Source organism: Scleropages formosus, chromosome 17, assembly GCF_900964775.1.
Source record: "Scleropages formosus chromosome 17, fSclFor1.1, whole genome shotgun sequence".
Taxonomy (NCBI): domain Eukaryota; kingdom Metazoa; phylum Chordata; class Actinopteri; order Osteoglossiformes; family Osteoglossidae; genus Scleropages; species Scleropages formosus.
In genome coordinates, this window is record NC_041822.1 from 7,093,566 (window position 1) to 7,106,906 (window position 13,341).

Consider the following 13,341-nt stretch of genomic DNA (forward strand, 5'->3'; position numbering starts at 1 on the left):
GCATGGTCTCAGTCACGGTCTCGGTCACGGCCACGGTCAGTCCGGGTGACAGACACCCAGCTGAACAAGCATGACCACCTCTAGCTGTTGGAATCGAAACCCTGTTATTCCTGCAACTGATGCCTGTGAGAAACGTGTTTTCTTCCAGATTTATCATCAGTGCTTCCACTGCCTTCAGACAAATCCTTATAATTACTGTAATCATGGTAAAGTGACACTAATAGAGCACACTGGAAGGAATATCACCATAAAGTTAACAAAAATACATTTGAATTTTGAATTTCACCCCTTAAACCTTAGTGGTGTAAGAACTGCACAAGATGAGTTACTTTTACGTTCACATTATTTGTTTAGGGGTTAGGGTTCTTTGTAACGCAGCCTAGTGAAAATACTACACCACGGTGTAGCCTGTGCTGTAACTTTAAAGTGAATGCTCTGAATTCGTGATCATTTTAAAATAAACATGCTGAAAAGGCACTTTGAGACTTCAAAGGTGCAGAACTTTAGCAATTTATTTAGTAAATTCTAAGCTGTATAAATGTCTCTCAACACACACACACAGTCTGAATCACTTGTCCCATACAGGGTCGCAGGGAGCTAGAGCCTAACCCAGCAACACAGGGCGTAAGGCTGGAGGGGGAGGGGACACACCCAGGACAGGACACCCATCTGTCACAAGGCACTGCAAGTGGGACTGGAACCCCAGACCCACCGGAGAGCAGGACCCAGTCCAACCCACCGCGCCACTGTGCCCCCTTGTCAGCTAATGTATGTTGAGTTAAACACTAGAACTCATTATGGTTCATGGTACATCACAGATTCACAACATGTAAGGCTGCAGACATGTACACTGATTTATAAACAAAACATCCTTATCTGGTCCTTCCATCCATATTGATTATCATTCTCTATGATCAGTACTTTCGGAGCATTTTAGCACTGACAGCTGTCCGCTTTGTCCCAGATGTCAAATAATTTTCGAGGGAAGTGAACAACTAGGGTGTCTAAAAACAACTTTTTGGGTGTCGAAAAACACTGAGAACTGTATGGCTATTGAAAGGTACATGAAAAGTACAGCAGGTAGAAGTCTTATAATGTAAAGATTAATGAAGTTTAGCTCTCTAATTCTTTCTAATATATATACTGTATGTCAATGTATATATTTCTATAAATTCAAATAGGGCAAACAAAAATTAACATTTGTCAGTTGTCACAAAATGAAAAATGTCATTTCTACCTTGCAAATGGTAGTGTAGCACTTAGAGCTGCTGCCTTTGGCCCTGAAAGTTGAGGTTAAAATCCCAAATCCAGCTACAATAACCTTAAGTAAGGTAAGCAGCCTAAATTTCCCAGCTGTTTAAACAGGTCAAGATGTGCAGGTGGCACCACATTTTAAGCTGCTTTGGGGAAAAGCATCAGCTAAATGAATAAATATAAATACCGAATTGCTGTTCTTTGTCTGCATCTAGTGGCCTCATCACTGCCTTGCAATTTCACTAAAAGCTTCTGATCTTTTATAAGACACACGTCGCAGTTCACCTGGTCACATCGTCATGATGTATCTTGGGATCAGTGGTTGTTTTAGGTCATTCAGCAGCAGACACCCCGTCCAGCTTTATTACCCTTCCCCTTCGCTGCCTGTGGTACCCAACACACTGAAAGCCCTACACAGCCACCTCCCTGCAAAGCCCCTGCAGCCCACTTCGCTGGACACACACTTTTCCCTCCAACCTTTTCACCATCACTGTTCCACCATCTCCTCGTACTTCATCTCCTTCCTCTCTCCTGCTCAGGGCCAGTGGTTCATGAAAATGGATGCATACATGGAAGTGTATTGCAACGCTAACATTGCTATTGATTCATACCATTAATACATTCAGCTCCAGGTCTCCTGGCTCTGTATGGGTTCTTGACCTCTTCAACCCTTTAAGAAGTTAATGAAAACGAAGCAGTCCTTCCTGTGGAAAAAATATCCGCAAGTAAATTCAGAGAAAATCTTGCAATCAGTTGATTCGCAATTAAAATTGACCTCCTTCACATAGAATTAGGTTATAAATAGTAATATCATAGCAATATATTAATTTTAACTTTTATTTATTTAGACAGTGTTATTTTCAGAACAAGCCTGTGCTTTATGGACCTTTTGAGGCCTGTCCACAGCCTCCCCCCAACAGGTCCATGGACCCTACACTGAGACTGCCTTATTTAAAATAATGCCCACATACCTGCCAAGTAATAATAATTTGTAATGTAAAAAGCTGCAAAATGTATTCATTTGCAACTTAGTAGCAAATATGAGAAGTGACAACACTAACTCTGATATCTTGAAATTTGCTGCCAACGCTCTGAGAGTTTTTAAAGTTTTTTTTAGAAGTTAGCTAATGAAGTAACAATATATATACTGTTACTGTAAACATCTTGTTCATTATATTCCTTAAAGGGCTAATGCAATTTATGACTTCATCGTATTACTTTGCATCCACAATCTCTGTCAAGTATATTTATTCATATTCTATCTTGAATGGTATACAGTAATAACAACCAACATTCTGTACTAACAGTGAAACACAATACCTCACTTACCTAAAACAGGCCATTGGATACTATTTTAATCCAAAACTGAACATAGAACCAAACTAATCTCAAAAATTGAATGCTTAGGGTTATTATTAAGATATCCCCTCTTAAAAATCATTCAACAAAAATCAAATTTTCAGACTTTAAATATATTCTTTCATTCATTTTTTTTTGTACCGGCCATCCATCTTTACATTTTAAGATTTGTGGATCTGACACAGTGGACTAGTGTGAAGACAGCTGATCCCCCCCTCTGCTAGTTCCTGCTGGAGTCTGTGTTACAGGCTCCGTGCTCATCTCCCAGTTCTCATCAGTGCGAAAACAACAGAAACAGTCAGTTTCATGTTCTGCTTTTCTTAGAGACAAATTAATTCAGTACGCATAATTTCAGAAGGCATATAAGAATGACCAGAACTGGCCCTGAAGATGTTATCATTTCATGCTTTGCGTATTTCTAGCAAGCATAACACGACACAAACTTACAAATGACCATAATATACTTCCATTTTTTTCTTACCTGTTCAGATGAACTTGCTTCAGTAATGTATGCTTAAAATTTACAAGCTGTCAAACAGGACAACAGCTCTGTACTTTTTTTGTGGGTTAACCTTTTCCCCTAGCAGCTACTGGATAGACTAAGAGAATTATCCTTCAATCACTGGAGAAGCTCATGAAAGCTGTCGAAGAACACACTGGGTCCTCTAGTACAATCTTAGTGACTGAGCTCATGGTAGAGGCATCTGTCCACAGCTGAGTGAGTAGGAGCACGCATGAAACATCTGGATGAAATTATACTCTTTCTCATCTCTTATGCCAATTTTACCAATTATCACATGTTCCTTGGCCATTACAAACTGTTGAACTCCTGCTTTAAAAACAGTGAAGCCAGTTATTTCTAGTCTTTAAAAGCTATAGACATTGACATGTTACTCTTGCAAAATACATATTTCCTGGAATTCTTCTGTGAATCATCTAAAATAAACTATTTTCAATTCTTGAAGACGATCAATTTCAGTGTTTCAGATACAACCTGTGACAAATCTGTGCATGGAAAGCATCACATTGATCCAGAAAAAAGATATATTTCTTAACTTTAGGGATCATAAAATTCAGAGACAAAAGTTTTATACAAAAGATTGAAGTAATGAAAAAATAAAAACTGCACATGACGATTAAAGAGTGATCTTAAAACATTCAAATCTGTGGTTCTCAGTGTGCTCAAAATAAGATCCTAATTTACCCTGATTTATCTGCCTAATCATCTCTTTTAATTAATGTAAAAACTTAAGTCCAAGTGGAGGATTCATTATCCGTATGTGCTTAATTGGGGAAAAAAATTGCTAAATATTTTTTCAATTGAAAACAAATATCATGTAACAGCAAGCCTCCACAAATCACGTAATTAAATCAAACAATGACTAAACCACAGCAAATTTATTAATTAGCTCAGCTGGAAAAATAACCATCATGCAGAGAGATCCACCATGGACTACAAGTTTAAATGGCTAATGATAATATCCTGTGTGTACTGGACATAAAATGAAATCCGGTTTGATACCAGAGAATATCGTTACGCCGCTTCTGTCCTTTCATGTTCCTCAGTCATTAAAAGGGTATTAGTCCTTTAACATTTCATAAAGAAGACCTACAGAAAACAAACAGGGCAAGTTGCATAAATTCAGTTTATTTTAATACATATTTCATTTAAAAAATAGAAATTCTAAAATAAATCATTTCACTTGTTTCATCCTAAAAAGTCACAATAAAAATCAATGAAAAATGTATCAGTCTTTAATACATTAGAATTTTCCTTCTTAGAGTTTTACAGTTTTTCTGATATGCTCATGTATCTAGTTTCAAACCATGTTTTGACTATATTCCATTTCCCAAATGTAAGTAAAAAACATTTTCAATATTGTTAAAATATGAGATTTTTGGAAAGAGTGATCTTACTTGTACAGAACTGGAATAGTCTGGATAAAAATCAAAGTTAATTACTATAAGGGAAGAAACACAAAAGAAAAACAGCATAATAATAATAACAACAACACAGAAATACCACAAGCAGTTTGGAATAACTAAATGCCCAAATGTAGAGCAAAGAGCATGTATGTCAAACCAATGCTTTGTGGGGTCATAAATAGGCCATTTCAGACAGTATTTGCATGCTAGATTTTCTCAAGTCTCAGATTCATATATCTTCCAGTACAGTACTGCATTATTAAAGTTCAGAGATTTTTTTTTTTTAATATCCTAAAGGAACTAAGAAGCATGCAAGTGGAAGACACTCAATTTACTGGAATCATTAACTGTGCATATGAATTTCTATATAAAAATCTATATGAAAACAGCATCCTGAACTGAAGAAGGAAATTACAGAAATATTACAATTGGTAACAAGGGCTTATGCACGTATTTGATTTAAAAATGTTGTGCTACTGTTAATCATAATACATGTGTTGATTTTAAATATAATATCTATGGTATAATTTTACCCTTGTAAGCCACTTAGGTAAGTCTTTTTGTACAGGAAAAGCAGTTCAACTGTTTATGTTCTGCTTGAAAAAGTGTGTGTGTGTGTGCACACAGTAATCTAAGATGAAAAATTAATCTATCTGATTTTGACAAAACATCATTTCTCAACAAATATTTATCTTGTATTTATGTCATGAACTTTTATTTCAGAATATCTGAAATGATCAAAAAAAAATGGATGGCAGTTATTTTTTGCTCTCTTTGCGTAGCTGTAAATCAACCAAATACTGAAGACTCATTCTTGAACATACAACAAAACACCAATACTTTTTTGAAAAAGATAATACTAACATTGTATTGTAGTCAAAACGTGATTAAAAGTAAGAAAGTAAGAAAGTCAGAAATCACGTGGCCATATATGTAATTATAAAGTTAATAAACAAGCATAATCACATTATCTCTCAAACATATATATTTTCAATTAATTATTAATTACTCTTGTTCCAGAAGTATTTCGAAATGACATTACCAGTATTAACAATACTAAAGTTCCATGCTGTGCCTCAAAATCAACACAAATCTTTTTAAAGAATGCCTAGCATCTAGAAATAAGAGGTAGAGCTACAAAATTGATCAAAAGATTATTTTCCTGCTACAGGAAAAATGTTACAAATGACAGTATATGAAACAAGGGGAAAAATTCAAGAACAAGAGGAATAAAGAAATCCTTGTGGGCCATAAAGTATGTTACCATGCATGTTCACGAAGAGCCACTTACTGTTGCTCAAGAGGTGTTTGCTCTTGTAGAGTTTGCATAGTAAGGAATTTTCATTGCGAGAGCAGTGCAAGTGCACAGCTACACAAAGGGATTGAAAGACAAAACAAAGGCTTTCAGGTTGTATTTGTACTCGGTGCAGGAAAGCAGCAGTTTCCAGTGCAGATGTGCAGCCCACTGATGCTCTACTGATGTTCTGATGTTCACTCCAGCAAGTGGAAGAGAAGAGGGACATAGCTCTTGTGATAAAACAAGCGTTGCTTCACATACGTGTCAGACAGTGAAAGAGATCGGAAACAGATTTTAAGGAGAGACACAAGCAGAACACAGAAAAAGGAAGAAGTGTGGTTTGAGCAATGATTGGCATATTGTGCTGGAGAAGAATGGACGCTGCAGGTCAAAGAGACGTCTCAGAGCGGTGACTTCTCCAAAAGAACCCGTTGTCTTCTGGTTCGAGGTCTATTCTAATCTGAGGCACAGATTTTAATGGATTTCTTTCAGGACTAAAAAAAGAGAAAGGAAACATGTTAACAATCAATTTGTGGACTCCATTAGCACAGTTCATTGAGATTTTTTAGTTCCTTCTTTCATCAACTCATTTTTAATTTTATTTCAACAGACTACTTCACATAAAGATGCTGAGAGGAAAAAAAATCCTTGGGAAGGAGTTACGGGTTGAGATGCCTCAGCACCCGAGCTGTCAGTTGTGCAATGTTCAGTCTTTGTTTAGTCTGTTTAATCTGTGTGGAGTTTCCATGTTCTCCCTGTTTGTGTGTGTGTGTGTGTGTGTGTGTGTGTGTGTGTGTGTGTGTGTGTGTGTGTGTGAGAGAGAGAGAGAGAGAGAGAGAGAGAGAGAGTAAAATACCAATTTCTATTCTTTACTAATTATTCTTCCCGATGCACTTGTACACACACAAAGCTGTACTCAAAGTGCAAACTCAATGTTGAAATGTAACAATGTGAAAGGTGTGCTGTACGAGTACTTACAAATGCATTGAGTGTAATTTAAAAAAATGTGTTTAAAATGTCATTTTCCTCGATAGCTATCTCTTGCATTTTACCGTAATCATTCGGTTTAGATTCCTGTAAGTGGCTTTTTCCATATGTGCTCCGCTCTATAAATGCAAAGTGGACTAGTGTCAAAGGTAATCATTAGAAGGTGACCCCCAACTAGGAAGCATGTTCTCATTCTAATTTACAGAACAATAGCTACACATTTTATACATGCAATGTCAAAAACTACGCTGTGCCTATTAATGGACTAATTAACTTCTGAAAGCACAATAGTGTACTTAATTAAAAATACTTAAACTAATAATAATATTTACATTTACATTTATTCATTTAGCAGACGCTTTTCTCCAAAGTGACATACATCTCAGCAAAAGTACAATTTATGTATTACATTAAGAGAAAGAGACATAGCTGCAGACATGTAAGTCTCAAGTAAATACCTCCATTTATATTCTTTGGTTGTTCTTTTCACTGTTTGTCATTTTTTTATACACTGTGAAGTTTGTGAAGTAAGGTATATAAAGGGCTTTAAAAATTCTTTAAAAATAAAAATTGTACTGGCTTTGGGGCATTTGTAAGTTTTTACTGTTTGTTTAATGGTTGAAGCATGCGGCTCATCAGTGCAGTTAGGTTGATACCTTGACATACAGTTGGCCTGGAAATAGTGCAGCCGTTCAGCATGATGTGTGTCGTTCAGAGAAAGATGGGGACTTCTCTCCTGGAACAAATAAACACGCTAGTTGTGGTTATTTGACGGACTCGAGCTTTTCCTTTGGCATGCATCAGGGCTCCCTGTGAAAAATAATTCACATTCACCGTTTCAACTCATTTTAGATAAGAACATTTAACGGACATTTTCATGACAGTGGAAATAGCAATGCTTTTAAAAAAAAAAATTATTAAATATTCAGACTTACGCTTTCTATACAAAAGTGAAAATTCTGGGCTTATTGTGGCACAATTGAATCTTCCCCATGAGTTTAAAAAAGATAAAATATAGTCCTTTGTGACAGTAAAATCGAAATACATTGTTATTAACACATAACACCAGAATTATAAAAACAGGAATATTACCAAATGTGCTGTAGCTGTAGAGCTGACCAAAATAATTTGCTATTCCATTGTTGTTGGTCAATGCAGATTTCAAGAAAAAGATATGCAATATTATTCTGTGCTGATCAATCACAGAACAAACATTTTTGATGTATAAAAATGAGTAAAGTAAAACTTCATTCATGGGTGATTTTTTGGATCTTTTTTAGTGAGCAAAGCATTTTTGTTAGTAAAGGCACCAACATCAACACTGTGCAATGATTTTCCAACATATTTCAATAATGCCAGACTATAAAACTTCTGAACTGATGTGCAGAACACACTGCACAAGGTTATGCACTGTATATATGTACACGTATACACACACACACACACTCACTCATATATTTCCATTTAATTTATTAATTTAGAATACACTTTTCTGCAAAGCAACGTAACATAATTCTTGAGTACAGTCTACGTGTGTGTGTGTATTTCTGTATAGATGTTCGTATATGTGGGGTGCGGTGGCGCAGTGGGTTGGACCACAGTCCTGCTCTCCGGTGGGTCTGGGGTTCGAGTCCCGCTTGGGGTGCCTTGCGACAGACTGGCGTCCCGTCCTGGGTATGTCCCCTCCCCCTCTGGCCTTACGCCCTGTGTTACCGGGTAGGCTCCGGTTCCCCGTGACCCCCTATGGGACAAGCGGTTCTGAAAATGTGTGTGTGTGTGTTTGTATATGTATAATAATTCCTTCTGTATTATAACAATTAATAGGCATAGCAATAAAGAACGAATGATCATTTCCTGGCAATGCTGAAAAACCACAGAGTACAGAGCCACATTTTCTAGAAGCAGGCACGTGAAACAAAGTTAAGACATGTCAAATGCAAAAATGAAAACTGGCTCAAGAAAGAAATGTTAGGGATGAAGAATGTGCGGAAGAGTAACAGCTAAGAAGATTCGGTCAATGGTGCAGCTGGAGAATAGACTGTGGCATGCAAAGACAGGGCGAAAGCGACGTGACAAACAATTATGTCAGAATCTCGGAACAAATAAAGACGAGGAAAGAGCCTCCTTCCCAGCTGCAGCCCACAAACGGTTGGCTATGAGTGCCTTCTACTCACTGTCAGCAGTCTTATCACCTAAGAAGGGCTCCTGTTCCATCATATCCATTGGGATTTTAATGCTGGGGACATTCTCATTGTAGGGATAGTCAGACTGTGGAGGAAATTGGCAGAGAGGCTTAGAGGTGCACATAGGGAGGCCACTGGTGATCCAGTCAAGCTTCACGTACAGTATACTGTGCTTGGCCAGTCCAATGACGACAGCAAGGACAGGGTGGCAATAGGAAATTGCTCATTCTTTTATTAAGTTCAGTCATTTCGGTGCTGGAATGCAATACGCCTACATTATTAATTTAGCTCATGCTTTTCTGCAAAGCAACTTACAACGAGCACTATGTAGTACTTAGCATAAACCGTTTCACCCAAGGTGACGTGAGATTCTACTTACAGTGACTGACCCTTCTATGCATCAGAGCACCACACACACACACACACACACACACACACACACACACACTATGGGCAATTTAGAGGGTCCAATTCACTTGAAACATAGGTCTTTGGACTGTGGGAGGAAACGGACGCAATGACAGCGAGAACATAACTCCACACAGACTGAGCAGAGACGAAACCCATGTCATATCACACCACCCAGGTGCTGTGAGACAATAGCACTACTCACTGCACCAGCATTAATGAAAATAACAGCTGTGCTCTGCTGACATCGTTGAACTTCACACTCTTCAATCATTTTAGTGGCACTTGAGGACACCAAAGCATGTGAAAGCAGTTAATTTTATAATCCACACACATCAGCTTGTCAGCATCGAAATGGCATTCTGTCTGCTTCTGCTTTTGTACTCACTGAGCTCGGGGCTTATGAGGTTCTAAACCACTGAAATTACATTTTTATTTTCATTAGAAACACACATGCACACAGATAAAGTGAATTCTATATGCAAGTTTATATGCCCAAAATTTCTGAATGTGCTGTAGAACTGGAACAATGAGGTTTCTGGGATTTGTACAATTCCACTTGGTTTTACAAAAGTAGAGTACATACGTGGAGAATTCAAAATGAGATATGTGTAAATCTGTAACATCTCAGTATCCAATACTGTGTGAAACAGGACATTTTTAATACTCTCGTTATTAACTTCCAGCCACCTTGAGAAAAGGTTTATCTGCCACTGTGTAGTCAACCCTTTGCAGAGGATTGAAAATATAGAAAAAACTGAAACTGCAAATAAGTGAAATAGTGAAACTCACATCATCTGCATCACTGTCAATGCTGCCCTTTTTCTTCTTCTTCTTTTTCTCATCCTCTTTTTTCTTCTTGTCTTTCTCGGGAATAACATCATCCAAGAAGCTGAGGTCATGCTGGGAGAAAACATAGTCCATTGCCTTCCTCACAGCCACCAACGCCAAGATCTGAGAGCAAGAACAGCGCAGGATATTGATGGGATCGCCAATTCCCTGCATTTTAAAATACTGTATGAACAAGCCTGTTTTCAACATGACATGGACATGACAGCTCCACAGCTAATTGGAAAACCTCCAGTTCGTAATCCAAGGAGAGTTGTGGCTTTACTTTACTGGGCAAGGGCTATCCTCTAGGACCCCAGTCATCCTGGTCATACACTATTTTCTCTCCTGCCATTCGGCAAACGTTTCCACTGTATCCAATCAAAATCAAACAGACTGCAGGACAGCTTCTACCTCCAGGCTGTTAGACTCCTGAACAGTCAAGCAGCATCCAAATTCAATAACTTATCTGGTTTTCGTTACATAGTTTCACTTAATATTTTATCAGTGTTACCCAATTCCTATCGTGCTGTTATTTTTAACTTATTTGAAACAGGAAGTTTATATTTTTAACTTCTAATAATCTTAATGTATGTTGTTACCTTTTGTATCCCCACCCTCCACTAGCTTGCGGAAAAAGACATTTCATTGCCAGCAACTACTGCTGTACGCTGTATTGTTGTGCATTGGATAAATAAACCTTTGATTGATTGATTGATACTTCAGATCACCCAAAGTGCACCCGATGACAACCTCATCAGAAAGTACCAGTGAGGATGCTGATCAAGTTCAGGTGAAACAATAGATGCAAGTATAGAAATAAATGTGAAAATCCACCGCAGAACTGCAACAGAACTTTTAGTGACACACAACACGAGTTTGGCCTACATTAGAAAAGCAGAGAAATTTACAATCATCTTACTTTTACAGTTGGGCAGCTCACCTTTCTTTCAAATTTCTCAAGCACTCTACGCTGGATTTCAGAGAAATAACCTGTGACGTTGGAAAGTGCTGGCCAGCTAAGCCAAGGTAGCACCTTACCATGACGGGGAAAATGATGGCGGCCACCGTGGACTTGAGGATCCAGAGCAGAGCCAGACAGAGCACCTGGACGAACGTGAAGAGATGGACCTTGCGCAGGGGAACGTGTCGCAGGTAGATCAGGTCAGGCTGGTGTTTTGCTGGCATGAGGAACAACTTGAGGCGATCCATGAACTATAGGCACAGACAGAGGTTTAGCGAACTAAATGAAACGAGACAACCCTTCAAAACACTGTGCTCCATGTTAGGGTGATCCATGACATCAGAAATGTATCCCATCGCATCCTGATTTTGTTCTGTTGGGGAGTCTGAGGTATAGTTTCAGGAGAGAAATGCATTCAATTTTCTGTGGAACATTTGGCTTCTCAAAACTGCAAGTATACACGGTGTGTTTCATGTGGACTTTGTATACTACTTTTACTTTGCCCTGTTCTGGGTGTGTTCCCTCCCCCTCCAGCCTTGCGCCCGGTGTTGCCGGGTTAGGCTCCGGTTCAGCACAACCCCGCTCAGGACAAGAGGTTTAAGACCCTGTGTGTGTTTGTGTATGTTGTACTTTGTGTGTGTGTTTTTTACAAAGTGCATAGTGATAATATTATATTTTGCCAGCATCTCACCTGTACGCCATTGAGGGAAGCCACACCCATGTAGAGGAAGACTCCATACAATACAGGCATGGGAATGAACTGTGAAAAAGCACAAAAAGGAAATTTCATTGCAACACGACTAAATTTAGCTGACAATTTGAGGAGCCAACATTGTAAATGGAAAATATAACCTGTAGAGACCTTGCACACATGTACGGACAAAGTGGAAGGACAAGCACAGGGCCAAGGAAAAATACCAGTGGCTGACAAGTAGCTTCCACCAGCAGTTCAACATATGGCATGAATAACATCACATCAACATATTCAAAATGCATGTCTTTCACCCTCTTTGATACACTTGAAATCAATAATGTACTAGCCAGAGGGAGGCCAGGAAATACAAAAATGAAAGTGTGCTTTGTGAACCCCCCCCAAAGCACTGCTCAGTTTACTCTGCACGGTCTGTCCACAAGGAGGCAGAAATTGCACAGAAATCAAAGCAGTTTCAAGCACCCACTAAATCATACCTTTCTAAGCTGATGTTGTAAGCAACAATGAAAAACATACTGTATATTATAGACCTGTTTCATATCAATCAAGCTTTGAAACACACACATTAAATTATTTACACAACTAACACATAAACTTTGATTAATTCCAAATGAATGTACTGTAATTTGAACTTTCCAACTTCCAGTATGTGACTCGATGTCATGATTTTCCTGTGAATTTTTACGAAAACCCAACAACTGGTGAATATGACTAGTACCTTCAGGACAGGAGACATGAAGACGGACAGTCCAGTCAGAATAAACACAAAGACACCAGTCATCCTCTGCTCCCTGTAAAAATGCAAAGCTTTAGTTAAAGCATCCCATTTTCTATGACTACCACTGAAAGCAAAACGAAACAGGAGACCAATACTGTGTACTATGCCTGCGTTTATATTTTTAAAGTGAGAAATAAATTGTATCTTGTAAAAATTAAATTGCCCTGTGCTGAAGATAAAATATAATGTTATACTACGACACAAAGTATAACACATGTAAATCCAATCAGTGCTGTTAATATCCTAATTTGTCTACTTGTCAACTTAGTGCAGATTGTGTAACCCAATGTTAATTATATAATCCTTCAATATTGCTGTGAGACTGAGGTCTCCAGCTAAACCGCTGGTATTTGTTCAGCTAACAGCTGCAGCTTTAGGTGCCCCCTAAGGCGACTGAAATAAGCAATGTTCTTAACACAAACAGGCTGGTATTTGGAATTTCTCCACAGCTGCTGGTCAAATGTCATCCATCTGTACCATGGAAAAGTAAATAAAACCTGAAGTTAACAGCTGTTTAAAACATCCAAGAGAGTACTATTAAGAGCGGTTTACAAAAGTGTACTAAAGACGTCTTTATTTTCATTTAATTTGCATGCAATAAACTGGATTGTCTCCCCTAATGAATTGAGTGTGGAGGAAGAAGAG

At 38.2% G+C, this 13,341-nt stretch overlaps 1 protein-coding gene across 6 annotated transcripts in view; it reads right to left on the reverse strand.

The window, feature by feature from the left end:
• Positions 1–6,257: 6,257 nt before the first annotated feature.
• slc4a4a (solute carrier family 4 member 4a) overlaps positions 6,258–13,341 on the reverse strand; it is a 65,261-nt gene continuing 58,177 nt past the window's right edge. For 3 of the 6 annotated variants that reach the window (XM_029259323.1, XM_029259322.1, XM_029259320.1), the window contains 8 exons: positions 12,637–12,709; positions 11,898–11,966; positions 11,284–11,457; positions 10,207–10,368; positions 8,998–9,091; positions 7,916–7,954; positions 7,480–7,559; positions 6,258–6,330 (listed from right to left, as the gene is read on the reverse strand). In XM_029259323.1, coding sequence (XP_029115156.1) covers positions 7,516–7,559; positions 7,916–7,954; positions 8,998–9,091; positions 10,207–10,368; positions 11,284–11,457; positions 11,898–11,966; positions 12,637–12,709 — 655 coding nt within the window. In that variant the 3' untranslated portion in view covers positions 6,258–6,330; positions 7,480–7,515. The remainder of the gene's footprint in view (positions 6,331–7,479; positions 7,560–7,915; positions 7,955–8,997; positions 9,092–10,206; positions 10,369–11,283; positions 11,458–11,897; positions 11,967–12,636; positions 12,710–13,341) is intronic. The other 3 variants (XM_029259325.1, XM_029259324.1, XM_029259321.1) reach the window with 1 other exon arrangement.